At 34.7% G+C, this 21,625-nt stretch overlaps 2 protein-coding genes across 2 annotated transcripts in view; one reads left to right on the forward strand and one right to left on the reverse strand.

Annotated features, from left to right (window-relative positions):
* The window catches only part of LOC136032317 (trypsin-1-like), a 251,733-nt gene extending 247,412 nt beyond the window's left edge, over positions 1-4,321 (forward strand). The window contains exon 5 of the mRNA XM_065712619.1: positions 4,123-4,321. Within this exon, the coding sequence (XP_065568691.1) occupies positions 4,123-4,260 (138 nt within the window). The 3' untranslated portion in view covers positions 4,261-4,321. The remainder of the gene's footprint in view (positions 1-4,122) is intronic.
* A 6,355-nt stretch (positions 4,322-10,676) lies between these two features.
* On the reverse strand, positions 10,677-21,529 carry LOC136032318 (trypsin-1-like). The gene is made up of 5 exons (XM_065712620.1): positions 21,379-21,529; positions 19,131-19,353; positions 17,825-18,086; positions 12,562-12,711; positions 10,677-10,836 (listed from the first exon to the last, which is right to left on the reverse strand). The coding sequence occupies exons 1-5, from the start codon at positions 21,425-21,427 to the stop codon at positions 10,699-10,701; spliced, it is 822 nt and encodes a 273-aa protein (XP_065568692.1). The 5' UTR covers positions 21,428-21,529; the 3' UTR covers positions 10,677-10,698.
* Positions 21,530-21,625: the final 96 nt, after the last annotated feature.

Here is a 21,625-nt window from a genome sequence, read left to right on the forward strand (position 1 = left end):
TTTGATCCGGTGACTTTTGGGGAAAAATGAGCGTGGGAGGGGCCTAGGTGCCTTCCATTTTTTGGTCACTTAGAAAGGGCACTTGAACTTTTAATTTCCGTTAGAATGAGCCCTCTCGCGACATTCTAGGACCACTCAGTCGATACGATCACCCCTGGGAAAGAGGGTCCGAGTGCAAACAACTCGGTATCTTGGTGTAATTGTTGATCAGAATTTAAGCTTGAAAGCTCATATTACTGACCTAAGGCTTAAGTTATTTTTTCCAGGCCCTCCCTCAGTCCGACCATATAATACTCGTTGTCCTTTAAGTAAGCTTCCTGTGCCTTTCATTGTCTCCGAACGGTCTAGATTTTTGCCTAATAATGTTATTACAAATTATTGGAACACATGTGAATCTTTTTTTTCATCTGAGTTTATCGCTATTAACATTAAAAACTAGAATCAAAGCTCTGCTAATTAGTAAATATTAATTTGTGAGTAGCTCCCGGCCCTTCAGCTATCGGATAAATATTGAGAATAATTTTAATAATTGTTTTTTGGCATTTATTTTTTGGTGTGGGATAGAGTGAGAAGAGTGATGACATCCATTTCTTCTGGGTTTGTTTGTTTATACTATTTGTATGGCCGCCCACCTTTAGAGCCAGTCTGCCTGCCGGGGATGTTATGTGAATAGTTTGAATATGTATAGTTAAAGAATAACAAAGAACTTGAACTTAGAAGAAAATCAATGGAGTCCCATCAGTACAGAATGTAGTCAGGGACTAGTACTTCTTCTGAAGTCTACAAAAAGGGGTCAATCCAGCTTAGAGCCTAACATCAATAAATCACCAGGATCTTCAGCTGAATGGAGGCCTTTTGTAATCATGGCCACATCTTAGTTACTTCGTGTTGTTCTAAACTAGTGATGCTGGTTTATAAACCAGAGTTGACATCCTCCATACGAAAGCTCAAGCCTATTGCCGTAACACTACAGTGGAGAGGCATCACATTATAGACAAGATAGTTAGGAAGACATTATTAAGCCCAAAAAAAGTCCATTGACACAAACAAAAAATAAAAAAAAAGACCAAAAGAATTAACAATTAAGTGAAATTCATAGCGATGCTGTGTCATTTACTAAGTAATAATTTCCTCGAGGGGCTCCTCAAGGTCACACTACAGTGCTGTTGGCAGTCACTGTTCTGGTTAGGCAGATTCTTGAAAGGTCCATCCCGACGCTAAAAGCAGGGTTTTCCTTTCAGGGATAGGATCAGAAGAAGGAGTTTTTGACAGAACAGAAACCCAAAGCCATCTTACAACACTGCAAAGCTCAAACCTTTTATTTCCAACCTATCCTCGTCAGGACATCCGTTAGGGATAGCTGTTAATCCAAGAAGACATTTTCAATGGAGTATGAGTACTTTAAAAAGAATTCTTGTTATTTGTCCATTTAATGGTCTCTTCATGCAAAGATGAAATTTGTACTTTTAAGTTTCTTCTTGTCATGAAATAAAACCGGTTCCCTCTACTAGACTACTTACTCTAAGGCCCTAAGGCCTTGGTAAAGAGAATGAGAAACTTAAGAATTGAATCTTTGGAGCTTTAATATGGAAGGGTAAGGATTAGAATTATTATAGTTCTTCTGGTGACTTTATTAAAAAAGTAAGAAACTTCAGAAGAATTGCAAATGATTACAATTGATTTATTATGCAATAGGATTTCGCCTGCAAATATACTCTGCCAGTAACTAGTAATCAGTATTTAACGTTTTCAAGAATTCTTTTTAAGTCAAAATCTACTCTGCACAAAGTTGACCTTTGTTAGATTGGGAAATCCTTGGCAGGTTAAGTAGACTAATTGACTTCAAGCGGTTAAGTCTGCTGGCTTTGCGTACTGAGGATGAAATGTTACCTTTTCACCCTCTTTTGCATGTTTAAGTAAATGAAAGTAAATTAAGTAAATTTTTAAGTAAATTAAGTAAAGTCTTGGGTCAAACAAAATCACCAAATTCTAGATAACGCTGATGTTTTTTTTCTTTTGACACTTTTGTCATTTTCCACTCTTTTAAGCTTCCATACTTTTTGGAATCTAGAATATAAAAATTATTTTTAGGACCCTATCAGCAAGATTTGAAATATGCAAAAAATAAAAATAAAATACAAACTAAAGTTAAACGATGAACGTACTCAACTAAATTAGATACTATCTTATGCAACCGAATAAAATGGTTCTATTAGAGCAAGTTTTTTCCATTTAAATAGGAAGTAAAATGAATATCGGAGACCAATATTTTCGTAGCTTTGCTCAACCCACCTGAAAATCTTCCCTTTGAAAATTTTGGAAAATGTGTGTACCCACCAACTAGAAAGGAAGTGGCCCAAGCAATCAAACTGCTTGAAAACCACAAAAGCCCTTGCATAGATGGCGTCCTTGCTGAGCTACTGAAAGCTCTGCCTGAGTCAGACAAAGACGAGTTCCATGAACACCGATAATTGTTCCCATCTTCAAAAAAGGGACCAAATGGAATTTAAAACTACAGAGGCATATCCCAGTTGCTGCGGAGATATCAGTAATTGTATTTTTAAATGGTTTCCGAGACACTAGAAATTCCCGAACACGATCCAATCAAGTAGGGTTTAGGCCAAGACCGAGCTGCTGCGATCAAATTTTCAGCTTACATCAGATCCTAGAACATTATTTCAAACACCAGAAGGAGACAATCAAAACCTTAATTGATGACATCACTGCCTTTCATTTGATCAATCGAGATGGTATTTGGCTAGTGATGGGAAAGAAAACAGGAAAACAGAGTCCTGGAAAAGATCATCATACATTTGAAAGAATATTATGATTGAACCAAGGTATAAGTTAGAGTCATTTGTGAGCTTTCGGATTTGATCCTGAAGGAGGAGAGTGTACGTCAACGCTGAATCCGCTTACTGCCGTTATCCAAATTCATAATAATTGATTCTTGAGGCCCACGACAAGTACAAAGCTGTGACAGTGATCCAGTCCTTCTCCATCACAGATCTTGACTATGCTGATGATTCAGAACTATACTTGATAAACTGTTGCTACACTTGAGTCTGTTGCTGATCCCCAGGCTTTGATCAACAAAATAGCAAATAGAGCACTCTCAACTGGCCTTCAAATACTTCTTCTGAAGAAGAAAACGGTGCAGACGGATGGGATGGATGTCTCACCTGTAATCTTAAATGATAGTCTAATTGAAGACGCTCAGTTGTTCAAATATCTTGGCTAAAAGATGAACGCAATTAGGAAATCCTCGGAAGAAATGTGGAGTTACATATCCTCACCATGAAACGTCTTTTTCCCGCTAAAAGCTCTCCTTGGAAGCGCAAAGAAATCTACCTATGTACAAAGTCATATGAAGCCTATGAAGTCATGGTGCTCTCTTTGGGGATCGCCCAATTATCCCTGGTGTTGTCAAAATGAGATGTCTGAGGGGGCTTTTGCCGCACCATGTAGAAATGAGAAGAGAATATAGGCAAAAAGTGCCTCAAATGCCTTCCACTACCAGCATGTAATAAGAAAGCTGGAGAACAGAAGAAAACGTGGCTTGCAACCCTCAAGTTTGGCCTTGAGCTTTTTGGGGGGTTCCAAGATTTGGTTGACCTCGGAATCGTCACTGGCTTGAGATCATGGAGCCTACCGTCCTTGAGCAACATCTCTGGAAGGCAAGTCGTCGTCTTTCGGGAAACCAATGAGCATAGATGTGGCTTAAAGGTGCAGCAAGCACAAGTACAATTAAATGATGTAAAAAATGAATAAAATATTTAATGTTCCAAAAAGAGTTTAAATATGTGTTGACCAAAACTATTTTTCGATTTCTTTTCTCGAGGGAGTAGAGAGCTGTTTTTGTAATTCTTTTCTTTTGTCTACTTACTTCTATATCTAGTTTTTGTTTGTGTTTCAACTGACATAAAGTTAAAATCAGATGTGAGAAAGCCATTTTTCACCTCCAGCTAATATAAGTGAACCATTTTGTTTGAGAAAACAAATGCGGATGCTTATTGACAATTTTTTTGCACGTTGTTTACCCAGAACGTCATGCTTTTAAGCTATTAATGGCCTCTATTTTGAGTTTCTCTTATGGAATTAAACATTTTTGTTTACTTTTAGGGTGATTCTGGAGGACCACTGTACATGGGTTCCACTGTTATTGGTATTGTATCCTTGGGATATGGATGTGCATTTGCTGGATACCCAGGTGTCTACACTCAAGTATCATACTTCATTGACTTTATTAATTCAGTCTAAGCGGCTACTATTGTGAAAATAAATTTATTTGGTGTTTAATATAAAAAGAAAAATTTTTCAACCCTTGATTCTTACTTTAGAAAGACAGCCTGACAAGTATAGGTGGTCTATAAGAGCTTACCAATATCTTTTTTATTGTTATGTCGATATAGTCTTTTTCTAAGGATTTAAATTGTAATTTTACGAAAGAATAGATTATAGGAGATGATATTATAAAGACACAAAGATGACTACAGAGACAGATCAACTGATCAAACAGATCAACTGATCTGATAGACCGGCCTTAAAACACCTGCAGCAAGTTTTCAAGCAGCAAATCGTGGTCAATCTCCTTTAGACCGCTGATGATGTATTATGCATCAAGGCAGTGTAAATCCTTACATTATAGGGATTGTTAACCAAAAATCATTTCCCCAAAAAATATGTGCAACAAATATAATCTCTAGGTCAAAAGTCGCTGAACCCTTTGGTCAGTAGTGTGCATGATTCACGTTCAGTTGTTTCGTCCTGGACTAATTACGCTCCGTCCCTTAATCTCGATTTGTTTGTAATATATATTTTCTGTCTCTAAACCCCTCTCGTTAATAGGGTATATAGTTCATATTTGAGCCCCTTTAGACAATAACGTGTAGACACTGTTCTTAAACCCTTTTAGTCAACTTTGTGTACGATCAGTCTTTGACCTCATTTGGTTGGCAGCATATACGCCCTATGTCTTACATCCTTTATTCAATATCACAATTTTTTCGTCTCCAGCCCTTTTGGGTACACCATCCCGACTGATCTGTCTCCATCCCCCTTTTGTCAGAATTGTAAACACCCTGTCTACGATAACCCTTTGGTCAGCCATACTTATCCTCTGTATCATGTTTTTGGTCAGTGATGCAAGATGATTTCCTAAATAAAAAAAAATTAAGCCCATATTTTAAAAATGGGGCTGGATTACCACCAAAATTGATGTTTCATGGTGGTTGAGCTTGTTAATTTAAAACTTAAGGCTATTATTGTAGTATAAGAATCACTGTTAGAACACAAAAAGAAACTATTAACCAAGAAGGATTGACTGGTATGTAGGGATTCCTCAGGATTCCTCAGGAAAGAGTAAGGGCTATATTTAAGGGTGAAATCTATTAAATGGTATCTGAAAAAGATTCCTAATGCCATCTAGCTTTACTATTTAAAGAGCGGACATTGACTTAGAATTGTATGAGCCGAATATTTTTTGTCATGATCGTCACATACATTTCTAGAAAAAGTATTTTAAAAGCTCATTGAAATTTTTACATATGGAACCACTCGTGTTGCAATTTAATCTTCTTTTACTTCCTAGATAAGCCTACTTCTAAAACTGTAATTATTTATGCAGTAAAAACATAATTGCCCACCTATTTATATTTATATATTCTGGTCAGGTGTGTGACTCAGTAGATAGAAGAACTTCAGTGAAGATATTTTCCTTGTATGACATCCTAGATAAATAAATCGAAGATATTTTTGTATTAAAAATAACTTATTTACGTTGATATTTGTTGATATCATTTAAGTGATATATTTATGAAAACAAAACCGTTGTGGGTAATGTGCAAAATGAGGGTATTTGCTGGTTCGGTATTGAAATAGGAATGAAGCTGGTTAGTGCTTTATCCCCACTAATATGGTTAATTTTCACGTTTTTTCCTAAGGAGCACTGAAAGGCAATGTTGAATCAAATGGGAAGTCCAAACTCTCCCAGATTTAGATTATGCAGATGATTTAGGTATTCTAAATCATCGTTTTATCATCGTGTAAATTGTTTTTATCATCTTGTAAATCGTTTTAAGTTTCAATGTCGCTCCTTACTTTCAGTTAAAAAAACTATTTTTTTTTATTTAATTCCTGAACGTTTTTTAGTTAGTCCATGTTTTGATTTCGGCTCTCCGCTGATGAATAATTAAAGCGAAATTTGCATATTTATTTATTTGGCTAAATGGCTTTCCCATAGTTTTGATCGAATGATTTTGAGAAAAAAGGAAGGAGAGGAGGCCCAGTTGCCCTCAATTTTTTGGGTACTTAAAAAGGCAACTAGAACTTTTAGTTTTTTACGAACGTTTTCATTAGTAAAAGATATATGTAAGTTACGAATTAGCTTACATAACAAACTTCTATATTCGTACGTTTTTATTCTGTATATTAGAGGGTTCAATCACTCGTCAATACCTCGCTCTTTACACTAAAGCCTAAATTTTGTCCCCTGAATCACAAAAGCCGAAGAATAAATAGTTGAAATTACTAAAAATGCTTTAGCGTAAAGACTGAGGAATTAGAAGAAGGCGAACCCCTTACATGCGTAATATTTTCTGTTCGTTTTAATTTTTAATGTTACTCCTTACTTTCAGTTGAAAAAACTTTTGCATATTTATTTCTTCATTTTTTTTTAAATAATGCTAAAAAATGCTGCGCCCCTTTATGGAAATCTTCTTCCCCCATGACAAATTCCTCCATGTAAAGTATCCCCCACATAATCCCCCTCTTCTCAACCCCCCTCCCAACCAAAAAATTACCCTGAAAACATCTGTACACTCCCCAAAAACCATTACTATATGCAAACACTGGTCAAAATTTGTAACTTGCAGCCCCTCCCATGGGGACTGTGGGGAGTAAGTCGTCCTCAAAGACATAGTTATAAGGTTATTCGACTGTGATGAATAAAATGGCTATCTCAGAATTTTGATCCGAAGACTTTGGAAAAAAATGAGCGTGGGAGGGGCTTAGGTGCCCTCCAATTTTTTCGGTCACTTAAAAAGGGCACTAGAACTTTTCATTTCCGTTCGAATGAGCCCTCTTGCAAAATCCTAGGACCACTGGGTCGATACGATCACCCCTGGAAAAAAAAACAACAAACAAACAAATAAACACGCATCCGTGATTTTTCTTCTGGCAAAAAATACAAAATTCTACATTTTTGTAGATAGGAGCTTTGAACTTGTACAGTAGGGTTCTCTGATACGCTGAATCTGATGGTGTGATTTTCGTTAAGATTCTATAACTTTTAGGGGGTGTTTTCCCCTATTTTCAAAAATAGGGCAAATTTTCTCAGGCTCGTAACTTTTGATGGGTAAGACTAATTTTGATGAAACTTATATATTTGAAATCAGCATTAAAACGTAATTCTTTTGATGTAACTATTGGTATCAAAATTCCGTTTCTTAGAGTTTTGGTTATTATTGAGCCGGGTTGCTCCTTACTACAGTTCGTTACCACGAACTGTTTGAAAGAAAGGTTAATTATTGAGCTAGGAGGCTTATGAGCTATGCTCTGATAGTGCACTTGTGTTTGGAAATGGGCGATTTGATAACGATGTGGATGTGGGTGAGTTTAGCCGTCTGTCAGGAAAAAATCAAAGCATAATTGATTATAAATTGGTTTGTCTCGAGTTTGTTAAGTAAACAATTAGCATTGAGGCTCTGAATATCATTGGGTCAGATCGTTTTCCAGTGGAGGTTGAACTATGCCTTATAATGGAAATTTTTTTTTGGGGGGGGGATATTGTGCGGAAGAATAAAAAAGAATTGAAAAAATAAATTATTATTCTATGAAACCTCTAAAGACCGAGTAGAGTGGTGAAAATAATCCATATCCTTGGGAGTTGAACACAGCCCTGCTTCTCCAGATTCAATACCAAATCAGCTACCAGCCTCATTTCCTACTCACCTTCTCTTCTTCATAAACCCCGTTTTATTCCCTCAAAACCTACATCATCTCTTAGTCTATTAAGCACCATTATTTAGAATTTTTGTTCTTACAGAAATTAAGCTTGCGTTTCTATAATTACAATGCTAATTCCCTATCAATTAGTTCGTTGTAACGAACCATAATTAAGAAGTAACTCAGTCCGAGTCTTTAAATGTTGAGTAAATAAAATTCAATAAGTTTAGTGCTGCTTATCAAAAGCTACATATTGGTCAAAAGAATTGGCTATTCATGGTGAATCCAAATATGTAAACCCTATTAGTTTTATGTTGGGTATCATAAGCTGCAAGCCTGACAAAATTTGCCTGGTTTTTGAAATAGCAGGGAAACATCCCCAAACAGCAAGCAATCTTAATAAAGTCAGACCCTTAGTTTCAGTATATTAGAGATAAAGATGTTTCAAGTTCCTAACTACAAAAGTGCGGAACTTCGCAGTTTACCCAGAAGAAAGATCATGGACGTGTGATTACTTGTTTTTGTTTTTTCCCCAGGGTGATCATAGACGAATCTATTGTCCTAAAATATCAAGAAAAGGCTTATTTAAAAGCTCTAGTGCCCTTTTTATGTGACCAAAAATACTTTTCCATGAGAGAGTGGTGTTTCCTACCATTTGGGGCAACAAAGTATGGTTTTACCCCAAAGAAGACCAAGCTGCTATCGATTGGAAATTCTGAGATAGCAGGCCGATGTTATGTATATATATATATATATATATATATATTGATCTTCTCAGACGAACAGGGAGGAAGAAATGCTGCTCGGTGGCGCATTCTTTCCTGAAAAGTCACGTAGTCCATACAAGGTAAATGGTTAATATGGACATTTGTCTTAATGCTTGATTTAAACATGTTGATTCACTTGATTCTTATGAAATTTTGTTTTGTGATGTCAGAGGTTATCAAAATACAATATCTACAGTATCAGTAACTGCTTGGGTGATGCAGCTGAAACTTTCAGGCACCTAAGGAGGAAAAAGAAGGAGGGGCAGAAGGACCTCAAATTTTCTGTGGATGGAGTAACCTAATTTGTCTTGTTTCCCGTCAACATAACATTTTAACACTATAGTGTTGCCAGGTTTCAGGTTATCAAAATAACACATCTGCACTATTTTGGGAACTCCTTGGGAGATAAAGATGGAACTCTAAGGAAGTGTAGGGGGTGGGTAAATTGGAAAAATGTAAATTGGCACTGTCGAAAAAAGGACAGGGTGGTGGTGAAGAAAGTGAACTTCAAAAATTATGTTGTGGGAGGGGTTGAATATTTTTCTCTGACCTACAAAACGCTTTTGAACCATATATTCTTATGGGATTTATAATCAATGCATAATAATGTTGTATCTGCAGTATATCGGCAACAGCTTAGGATATCAATTTGAAATTTTCAGGGAGGGGGGGGGGTCATGTCGAAAGCGGGAAAGTCAACACTGAACTATGAATTCGGGGAGAGGATAAAGGTAAATCAAAAGAGGCTCTGTGCATCTAGATTATCAAAATACAGTATCGGTAATATTTCAGGAATGGCTCGGGGGATGCAGCTGGCAATTTAAGGCAGTATAGCAGGAGGAAGATATAGCAGAAAGGGGATCTCGAATTTGGTTTTGAAGGAGGGTTTAATATGTTATATCTCCCGTCAACCAAATGTTTTGACACTAAATTGTTATCAGGTAATCGAAACAGTGTATCTGCACGATTTTGTGAACGGCTTAGGAAATCAAGTTGAAATTCTTAGGAGTTTTTGAGGGGGGGGTTGGACCTTAACTTTGAATTAGAGTTTATTGAAAGGATAAGTATATTTTGTCCCCAACCTGCCTATTTTGTATCGAATCTGCCTACTTTACGTATCAAATATGCATGTCTTGGGTGAAAGTATTTTTTTTATTTATACCAGAGAATGGTGCTCGTACTTCACCCAACATTAGCTATTATATATATATATATATATATATATATATATATATATATATATATATATATATATATATATATATATATATACACACATATATATATATATATATATATATATATATATATATATATATATATATATATATATATATATATATATATATATATACGGGAAAGGCTCCTACTCCCATAGTACTCTCTAGTTTACAATAAAACGTGCAATTTTTATCCAAATTAGTCTTTTCCAAGCATTATCAGACAACTGAAACAGTATGATGACCTATTAAACAACATAAAAAAACACACATGACCGTGACCAAATTTATCGAAGGAAAAGCACAAGTTCTTGTTTTTGCATACAGGAGCATAAACATTTCAAACATGCCGATTCTGAAGTTGCAATTTTCATCGCATCTAAAAAAGGTTTTCATTCTTTTTCAAAAACTATCTAAATATCCCCACGTAACAGCTCCTGGTTAGTGATGTAAAACTTGATGAATTTTAAATATACTGATTGACCTAAAAATGAGTTTTTATTGATGGATGTTTTATTATCGCTATTTCTTTTTTTCCCACTTTCGGTCACTCCTCTCTTCTTACTTATCACTCTTTACTTAAAGTGCTTTACAACAAATTATTTGATAAAAGTGTGCAGTTGAGTGGTCTTCTGACAATTATTGAAGATGAAGACAACAGTCCTTTGTAGAGTTTCAGCTTTTTATCCTATTTGAAACACTAAAACAAGCTTATGGTAGACTCCAAATTAAAATAAAAAGTGTGTTAATCTTGCATTAAAAGTTTATTAAACAGAGTTGATAAAGTCAATGAAATATGAAACTTGAGTGTAGACTCCTGGGTATCCTGCATATGCGCATCCATATCCCCAAGAGACAACGCCAACAACGGTGGATCCCATGTAGAGTGGTCCGCCAGAATCACCCTAAAACAATAGACTTGAGTTTCAGTCAAGGTATTCGAAAAAAATTATAAACAGTAGTTGGCTGTTACAGCAGTAGTAACTCAAAAGGGGTTAAATTACATAGCATAAATTTGACAGAGTGGAAAAACCGATAAAAAATTAATTTACTTTTGTGACTCTGATTAAGGTAAACTTAGTTTTTAAAAGGACGTCCAATGTGCAGCAAAACTAGCTTTTGTTCTGTAGCAGCAAAAACAAGCTCTGATTTGAAAGAAATTAATTTAAGCAAGAAAACAAAGAATATTTAAATTGGAGATGAGAGTAATTTCTATAAGCCAAGTAATATTAACCGTTAAAAGTAATTATTTGTTTCAAGGAGTCTGGGGGTGCCAATATTATGTTCTCACACAGATACCCCAATAGCAATTTGAATTATGACATAGTTTCTGGACAAGGTCATTTCTAGTATTTTATTTTGGGCTTGGAGGATTGTAAAATATTTTTTGAGGGAGGGGGGTTTATAAAACTTAAAAAACGTGTCAAAAATTTGTTTATATTCATTTTTGCTACGTTTTTTACGTGTCTGACAAATGATTTTTCGAGGGGGAGTTCAAACCCCTTAGCCCCCTCCGATACGATCTTGTTTCTGGATTTACTGTACGTTGTGTGTAATTTGCACTGGACAACTGACATTATGAAGTTATCCACCGCCTTCAAAACTTATTGGAGCAATTTATCTGAGACATTTTCGGATTAGATGTCCGAAGTGGCACTAGTGTCGGGTCATAAAATTGACTTAAGACGTTAAAATTAAAGTTACGTGCTATAAATTTTACATAATGGAAAAACCAGAAAAAAATAATCCAAGATTCGAAAAATCCAAATGAAACTTATTCGAAAAACAACAAATAAATTACCCTTACTTTTTCAGGGTGGGGGGGGGGGGGGTTAAATCTAGTTTTCTCAAAAAAGATGTCCCTTTAGCATGTCTGAATCATTGCCGTTGTTTCTGGATTTATTGTGTGCTATTTTAAATGGATAACTGACAACATGAAGTTATCCACCGCCTTCAAAACTTATTGGTGCAATTCATCTGCGACATTTTCGGGATTAGATGTACGAAGTGGCACTAGTGTAAGGTTTTAAAATTAACTTTATACGTTAAAATTAACGTTACACGACACAAATTTTACACAGTAGAAAAACCGAAAAAAATCCATGGTTTAAAAAATCCAAATAAAACTTCGAAAACAACGAATAAATTGTGCTTGCTTTTGCAGGGGGGGGGTGTTTAAATTTAAGTTTCTCGCAAAGATATTCCAATAGCACTTTTGAATTATTGCCGCTTTTTTTTTATTAGAATTCAAAGGTGACTCCCCATGCCTAGTTCCTTAATTCTTTGTCTCATTTAGAGGTTTCATAAACAGGTGATAAATAGAGAAAGCTCCCCAGATGGCTGATTATTCAGTAAAAGCAAAACTAGCTCACAAAGTTGTTACAGCTCTGTGATTTCACTACTATTGTAGCGATGTCCCCGCAGTTAATCGTAAATTTTATCCACGCCTTTAAAATAATTGATAAAAATAAGAAATCAGCCCTGAAAATTGACCACCCTGCTACGATTTTCTATTAGTGACAATTTTGGTCTTTTGTAGTTTTTGTTAAAAATTCCAGTGTTTCAGTATAATATGCTTTAAATTACATTTAACAAACATAAACAAGCAAACAGAACCAATAAATACATACCTGGCAAGAGTCGATGCCACCATTTTCAAGATCACCTGCACAAATCATACTGTCTGCCACATCGCTTTCTCCATAAGCTCCACGGCAATCAGCATCAGAAACGACAGGTACGTCAACAGCTAGGAGAGTGTCGGAAAGGGAGCCACCAGCCTAAAGCAGATTGATAGAATGGTTATATTTAATAGGCTTAGAAGGCAAAAATTAAGTCGCTGAATCAAATTTGTTCATGATTACAGCTACAATAATGTGCCCTAATAATAATTATGTGAGTTGATGAATATTCTGTCAATGCAGGATTGTGATTGTGTTGTTACCGCTTCAGCAAGTGCCATTATAAGTTGTTAATACCACTGATATCAATTTTTCTCCGTCTGAATTTTGCACTTTGGTAGTACATTTGTAAGTTGAAAATCAAGAAAAAAACACGTGGTGTTTTCTATCAATAAGTGTGACTGTGTTTGGCTTTGGTAACAATTGGTAACAATTTGGTAACAAATTAAGCTGTTGAAACAGCTTAAGTATTTGAGTTTGAGGCTGTATTTATACAAAGGGTTCCGTGAAAACCACAACTACAAATAAAAATGGAAAATGTATTTTTATTTACAGGCCTTCATCTGCGTGCCAGTCCTTCTGTCTGTGTGAAACTTCTCTACAAAGGTAGATATAAAAAGGTAGATCAAAGGCGGAAAAAGATAAAAATAATGTATTTTGACCACATTTCTGGGAAAATCGCAAACCCTAAGCCAATTTCTCGTACATTAACATAAGTAACAATTATTTAATTAAAACTTAAATACATGATAGTTTATTAAATGAAAGAATAAGCCAATTATAACAGAATGCTAGAAAAAACCAAATTACTCACATCAAAGAAAGCCAACTTATTTGAGCGTCTTCGAAATAATGCACAAATACCCCAAAATCAGAAACGGGACCCCAAAACATCATAATTTTCTTCAAATTTCTCAAATAAAGGGATTTATCCCAATTCAATAACTGTCCAATAACTTACTATTACAAATTATTATTCGTTATAACCGGTAAAATATAGGCTTTCAGAATCTGTATTATCCCAAATTGGCAAACCGCCTGTCCATATGAATACCCATCACTGAGCTTCAATCCTGTCCAGAATAAATTTCAGGACTTCGTGTTGTTTTTCATTATGTTCTGAATCTACAGTTGATTCATCGCAGTAGCGATTTTGGCCTCTCTTCTGCCCAGGGTAAAATCTTTATTTGCACCCCCCCCCCTTATCTTCGTAAAAATTTAAACCCAATTTTTAACTAAATTTCAATGATTAACAAAATTTTATTTGTTTAAATCTGACTGTTGTTACTTTATATAGGAAAATATGTGGGACAATTAAAATTTCGGATTCAATTTCATTATACTAACAACCAACTGTGGCCTCTATTTTATCAAACAGTTCGTGGTAACGAACTGTAGTAAGGAGCGACCCGGCTCAATAGTAGCCAAAACTCTAAAAAATGGAATTTTGATACCAATAGCTATATCAAAAGAATCGCATTTTAATGCTGGTTTTAAATATATAAGTTTCATCAAGTTTAGTCTTACCCATCAAAAGTTACGAGCCTGAGAAAATTTGCGTTATTTTAGAAAATAGGGAGAAACACCCCCTAAAAGTCATAGAATCTTAACGAAAATCACACCATCAGATTCAGCGTATCAGAGAACCCTGTTGTAGAAGTTTCGAGCTCCTATCTACAAAAATGTGGAATTTTGCATTTTTTGCCAGAAGGCAGATCACGGATGCGTGTTTATTTGTTTATTTGTTTTTTTTTTTTTTTTTCCCCAGGGGTGATCGTATCGACCCAGTTGTCCTAGAATGTTGCAAGAGGGCTCATTCTAACGGAAATGAAAAGTTCTAGTGCCCTTTTTAAGTGACCAAAAAATTTGGAGGGCACCTAGGCCCCCTCCCACGCTAATTATTTTCCCAAAGTCAACGGATCAAAATTCTGAGATAGCCATTTTATTCAGCGTAGTCGAAAAACCTTATAACTATGTCTTTGGGGACGACTTACTCCCCCACAGTCCCCGTGGGAGGGGCAACAAGTTACAAACTTTGACCTGTGCTTACATATAGTAATGGTTATTGGGAAGTATACAGGCGTTTTCAGGAGGATTTTTTTGGTTGGGGGGAGGGGTTGAGAAGAGGGGGATATGCTGGGGGAACTTTCCATCGAGAATTTGTCATGGGAAAAGAAAACTTCCATGAAGGGAGAGCAGGATTTACTAGCATTATTTTAAAAAAAAATTAAAAAATAAATGTGAAAAAGCTTTTTCAGCTGGAAGTAAGGAACAGCAATAAAACTTAAAACAAACAGAAATTATTACCCATATAAGGGGCTCACCTCCTTATGATACCTAGCTCTTTACACTAAAGTATTTTTAGTAATTTCAACTATTTATTCTACGGCTTTTGTGATTCAGGGGTCATTCTTAATGAATTGGGATAAAATTTAAGCTTTAGTGTAAAGAGCGAGTTACTGACGATGGGGCGAATCCCCTCATTATATGTAATAAAAACATGAGAATACAAAAGTTCTTTACGTAAGCTAATTTATAAGCTACGTAAATCTTTTACCAATAAAAAGATTCGTAAAAAATTAAAAGTTCTAGTTGCCTTTTTAATTAACCAAAAAATCGGAGGGCAACTAGGCTTCGCCCCCGCTCTTTTTTTCTCAAAATCATTCGATCAAAATTATGAGAAAGCCATTTAGCCCCCCCCCCCCAAAAAAAATATGCAAATTTCGTTTTGATTATTCCTCTGCGGATAGCCAAAATCAAAACATGAATTGATTCAAAAACGTTCAGAAATTAAATAAAAAAAAACAAGTTTTTTCAACTGAAAGTAAGGAGTGACATCAAAACTTAAAACGCACAGAAATTACTTCGTATATGAAAGAGGCTGCTTCCTCATCAACGCCCCGCTCTTTACGCTAAAGTTTGACTCTTTCTCTCAATTCTTCTTTCTAAAACAGTAAAAAACTTTAGCGTAAAGAGCGGGGCGTTGATGAGGAAGAAGCCTCTTTCATATACGAAGTAATTTCTGTGCGTTTTAAGTTTTGATGTCACTCCTTACTTTCAGTTGAAAAAACTTGTTTTTTTTTATTTAATTTTTTTAATAAAAATGAAATTACTAAATGGTTATAAATACTAGATTATTCATTTGATATTTGGTGCCCCCAAAATTTCTAAACCCGGGGCAGGTACCCCCTCTCCCCCTCTGAAAACACCTCTGACGTAGCAACTTGTCAATTTTGATACGCAAAAAATTTGAAGGTAACTAAAATTGGAGATTTTGATTGCTAATTTTAATGCCCAAGATGATGATGATGATTAAATTGATGATGAATAAATTGATTTTGACAACCTATGATAGGCAGGCCTACCCGTGGAATCATTACATGCAAAAACCCTTTTGCCGGGAAAATATTAGCTCAGAGTAGAGATGAAAGAAAACGGGGAACAAATAATCGTTGATGCACTACCTCCATCCTTTTCTGCAAATGGCCCAAAATATAAACGCATAAGAATCAAAATTTTATATTGGCTATAAGGTATATAATCGAAAAAAGAACATAAAAAAAATTCTCAGAGACGTCACCCCTAAGATAACTCACGTAAATACAAAGAAGACAGGGAGCTCGCAATTATCACCATGCCTTTTTGATATTTTTATTTTATAAAAGTCGTGAAAATACCCCCCCCCCATCCATAAAAAAATTCAGACCCAAAATTTCGTTTAGTGAATGTCCTTAAATAATGGAAATAGCAAAACTGATATCGTAGCTTCGGATACATCGAGGTTCCCGATCTTAGATCCCAAAGATTACCGGCTTGGATACAAAAGACCCGGTTCTAGGATACAGAGGACTACAAAAAACGGATACAAAGAAAAAGCTAAAAAACAAGTTTTAGAGAATAAGAGACCCCCACCCCAACTATTCATGTAAAATTTTAATTGGATAGAGTCATGCAGTTAAAGGTTATAAATTACACCAATCAATGTTCATTCTATACGGGCTCGGTTACTCATATTTTTTAAAACAAAATTCTTGATTGTTTTAAACTAATCAGCAATTTCAGAAGTTTCACTCCTTAGCTTTCTGATCCTATTTAGTTGAAAATTAATGTTTTGCAGCATAAAATATCTAAAAATAGTAATTTTGTTGCAGCGGAAACGCCATCATTACTAAGGAAAGACATTAGGACGCCCAATTTTCAATTAATTGAGTTCAATTAATTCGAGTTCAATTTCAATTAATCTGTAATATTCATGAAAAAGATACCTTGACAATAGATAAACTCACTACCATTATGGCTTCTTAGAAACAAATCTAAATTTGTATTTTTCTCTAATTAATTTAATTTATTTAGTTTCATTTAATTTAAGTTTTCTCTAATTAAAGAAAGAAATTTGTATTGAGGAAAACTGAGCCCTCTTCTATGAGGGTCTGAGACATGCTGAATCTTTAAAACATCGATGTTACTTTTATCGTCTTCTAATAAAAATTGTGTCGTCTTCTAAGAGTAATACTGTTACAATAACAGGCAACATCTAATCTAAACTTAAAACATTTTACATAATTTGAAATTTGAATCACCGCATACACCAGATCCTTTTTAAATAATAAATAAATAACAATAAATAGTTTACTCCTAGACCACTTGTGCGTTAAAGAGGGTCAATAGAAGTCTCGTAGGAATGTATTCAACCCATGGCCTTCCTTCCTTGTCTGCTTAGACTCTTTTGGTGATTGTGTAATGTTTGAATCTGAGCTAGGAATGACAATGGTCTCTCTTTATGCACCTTTTATCACCAGAAAGGATTCAACTAATGCCTTGTGGTATTATCTTGTATTTAAAAATAACTATTGTCTTTTTTTAAATAGAAGAAAAGACCAGATAGGACCAGAATTATACATGTGGTTATAGGAGTAAAAAGCACGGTGGAAGAGTTTTTTGAAGCCAAATTTGAAACCACTTTTATAGTAAAATTTTTTATGCCTGACTGATCTGGTATTTTTCTTGGAATGTTTTGAGAAAGTCATGGTCTCTATAGTTACTGAAAAAATTTTGACATAATAGTTCTCCCCATAAAATATATGAAGAAATTAAAAAGTGCATTTGGCATGAAATAGCTTTCAAATTCTAAGAATTTGAAATAATAAATTATACAGATAATATTTTCTACTATTTAACATTCTCAGTAGGCTACAAAATTCCTAAGACTTACAGAAGTAGTGCCCCACCCAGCTACAGTAACCATGACACCTTCATCAACTTCAGCGTTTGGACTGGGAAGGCCAACAGGTTGTACATTACCGCCAATACTGACACTGCTGGAAAGTTTTAAAATGCAGATGTCATTGTAGAATGTGCGGGAGTTGTAGTCTGGATGCTCGTTGATTGATGCAACACCAACAACCTGTTCATCGCCATCGGTAGTGCTGAGAACGTGATCACCGGCAACAACAGTGATTCCAGATGGAACTTGGCTAGAAAATTAAAGATAAGGTAATTGTCTTCCTTTGTCCCCGGCACCTGAGCATTTAAAGTATATATTTTTAGCTCTCAAATAGTAGATATTCATTATCAGTAACAATGAAGTTTCATTCCAGATGAAGTTTTGAGAGGGGATAAATGTATTAGTGAAAAAAGAGAAACACACTTTTTTATAGGTTAAGCATTAGACTCTAGGAAGTCTGTGCGGCTAAAATAAGGAATGTAATTCCTCCGTGAAATATAGACAAAAAGGAATAAAAAGTGTAAGTTAAAAAAAGTAAACGTAAATAAAAAGTAAAAGAAAGTTCACATATAGAATGAAAATAATTGGTACGATCCTACTAATCCTGCCAAATATATAAACTAAACTAACAATGAAAAAGCAATTAGAACATGTAATTTTACCTTAACCCATCCAAAAGAACGGGAAATTTGATTGGGAGAGCAACTAACAACCTTAAATGGTATAATATTTTTTTTTTAATATCATATTTAAGGCTGTGAGGGTCCACAGTCTGTTGAATACTATTAGGAGCTTAGGATCAATTATTGAGACCCTGGACATGAAAAGAAAATTTTGACCAGGATAAAGATACTATTGGTATCATCTGTCTAGTATATTCCAACGAATTATATTACCAGAGACAAAAACTTTAGCAAAACCTTAGCTATGCGGTAGTATCCTCTATGATAAGTGTCACTCTTGGATTAGGCTAGAAGAGCAAAGGAGGCAGCTATCTACTCAAGCCAAAGAAAAGAGTGGCAAAATAGTTTTTCAACATCAAAAGAATTTCACAGAAATAAAAAGGTATTATAATTCTTTTAAATAATGGATGTTCAATCGCATTATTTTTTTCCAGTAAAAATACTAACGACTTATCCCTCTTAAGCAGCACTCTGGCGGCTTCCAAAATGTAACTTTGACGCTCTTGCAACTTTTCAGCTCTTTTCATTCTTCTTAACAGCTTCATTATTCAGCTATAAACAAACCAAAACATCATAATATTTAAAAAACAACATTGCAAATTCACACATACCCATCAGTGCAATGAGCAGCAGTCAAAACAGTGTCAGCATCCAAGATGGAACCTCCACAGAAGTGGGATCTGCCAAAGAAACCTTCTCTCTGGAGGGACACTTGCCAGGGAACGTCTCCTTTGTTTACTGGATTACCACCAACAATCTTTGACTCTGGGACAAGGTTTACTCCACGACGAAGCATGAAGCTAAGGGGTAGGCGTGGTAGAACATAGTTCTCACCTGTAAGACAAGAATGAAAAGTTATTAGACAGAATTTGACAATTACTTTTTAACAACAGTTGCAACGGCTCTGCAGCTGGGAACACACACAAAAAAATAAATAAAACTATATAACAATTATGGTAATTAAGTATGATTTTATTTAAGTTTAGTATTGATGGTGTTTAAGTATGGTCATCAATTAAGTGAGGGAAATGAATTTATTTTTAGAGGTGAAGGGCTCCAAGTCAATGATGAACGAAAATTTAGGGGGGGGGACATTTAAGGCAAAGGGTAATTATTTAGTAGGCATGAAAGACATAGGGAGAAAATGGATAGGATGTGTTTGAATAAGATTTTAAGGTCTCCGATAAGAAATATAGGACATATTAGGATAGAGAAAGATATTTTGAGGAATAAGGTGGTATCGATGAACTGTTATGCGTCGGTAGTGTTGGGATTCTTGAAGAGTGATTAGTTAGAAATGATAAAACTGGGATATTTCAAGATATGGCTAGGTATTAATGGAAGTATGAATAGTTTAGTAGTTAGAGGAGATTTAAGGATTATTTGCTAAGAAGTTGTGGGTTGGTGACTTAGGTTAAGTTTTTGGAACGTGTGGTGAAGATTCCACGAGAGCTGCTACTTAAATCTGCTTATTCAAAAAGAGTTAGAAATGAACATCCATGTTCATGACCATACCAGGTAAGGAGGATTATATAAGATGATGGAGTGGGGAGTTTCTGGAATAATGGATTAGGTGTAGGCAAAGAGTTAGCAAGGATGATAGGTAATATCTTACGAAATTAAGAGATTCGGGTTTGGCAGTATGAAAGAAGCCTTTCTGACTCTTTGCGCCTCTACATGTTTATGAAGGGGACTCGTAGGTAGTGCGATTTTGTTTGAGGTAAACTGTTGCTTCAGTCAAGTAGTTTGACAAGTAGAACTAACTTTCATTAGTATGTAAAAGTAATTGTTCTATATATTTCTGAATTACAGAAAATCATTTGTTCTAGATAGGCCGATTTTAACATCTGATAATTTATAACCAGTGTTACCTTTAACTATTAAATATAAAAACATTAAGGTGAAAATTGAAAAGAACTACAATCCCATAAACTAATGTAGTCAATAGTCTCAAAATATAACAACAGTTTTGAAATATTCTAGATTTTTCCGATTTACTTTGAGAGCAATAGTTAATTAAATCCAATTTTCTTATTATATTTAAGTAATAATATTATATAATAATGCTATTGTTTTCTGTGTGTTATATTTGCTTTTTTCTTTAATAAATATACTTTGCAATTTTATGTAATTATTAAGTTTAAATCTCTTTTAGAATATATATTCTAATCTATTTTTTTTTATTTATTTATTTGGAAAATTCTAGATTGATAAACTTCTAAGCTGTTTTGAAACAACATCGACTTAAATTTTTTTCTCTTACATTTTTAGTGTAGTATATTCCATGTAAGTTATATTTTTGCTAGTTTAAATTAAAATTTGCGCGTATTACATTGCAAAAACTGCTTTGCAATTAATTTTTCGGTAGATTATTATAGTTACCACAGTAAAGTGGCAAGTTAACTCTTGAAACATCAGCCAGCTCAGTAGAACCTCTGAGTCCCTGATACTGGGATATCAGAAAGGCTATAGGCTAGAGCGTAGCTTTGAGCTTTGTTGTTAACGACTTGCTGGAACAACAGATTTTTCTTTGCTTGAAAATATGGGCTCTGGGTTTAGTTTTAGCTGCCACGGGCCTTAAATTATGCGGAGATGATGCTTTAGCGTATACAAATAATTAAACAAGAAGATACAGAATATAATGATAGCTAAAGCTAATATGAATCCTACTGTTATATTTTAGTGTTGTAAAAACAATCTTTTTTACAAAAAATTCATGGAAACTAAAATTGTTTTTATGTAATTGTTTACATATTATATAGGATTTATGATTTTTTGTTCATAAAATTTTTTACGGATATTTTGTGCTTGCACTGTAGTTAAAAATATTCTCGTTCGGTTAAAATAATGGTGGCTTACCACTGACAGCGACGGCCAGGCAGACAAGTGTTGCAACAAAAACTTTCATTGTAACTACTGAATTGTATCCAGTTCCTTGACAATTTATACTTGGAAACTTTTATCATTGTTAAAATTACTAGTCCTGGGAATTAAGTATGTAAACTGAACTTTGTCAAATGATTTTTTTTTGTCTTTATCTGTCTGTCAATAAAACCTGGGATTCACTTTAAATAAACATGGCTTATCCATAATTAACAAAAATAAA

The sequence above is a fragment of the Artemia franciscana genome, chromosome 10 (genome assembly GCF_032884065.1).
Source record: "Artemia franciscana chromosome 10, ASM3288406v1, whole genome shotgun sequence".
Taxonomy (NCBI): Eukaryota; Metazoa; Arthropoda; class Branchiopoda; order Anostraca; family Artemiidae; genus Artemia; species Artemia franciscana.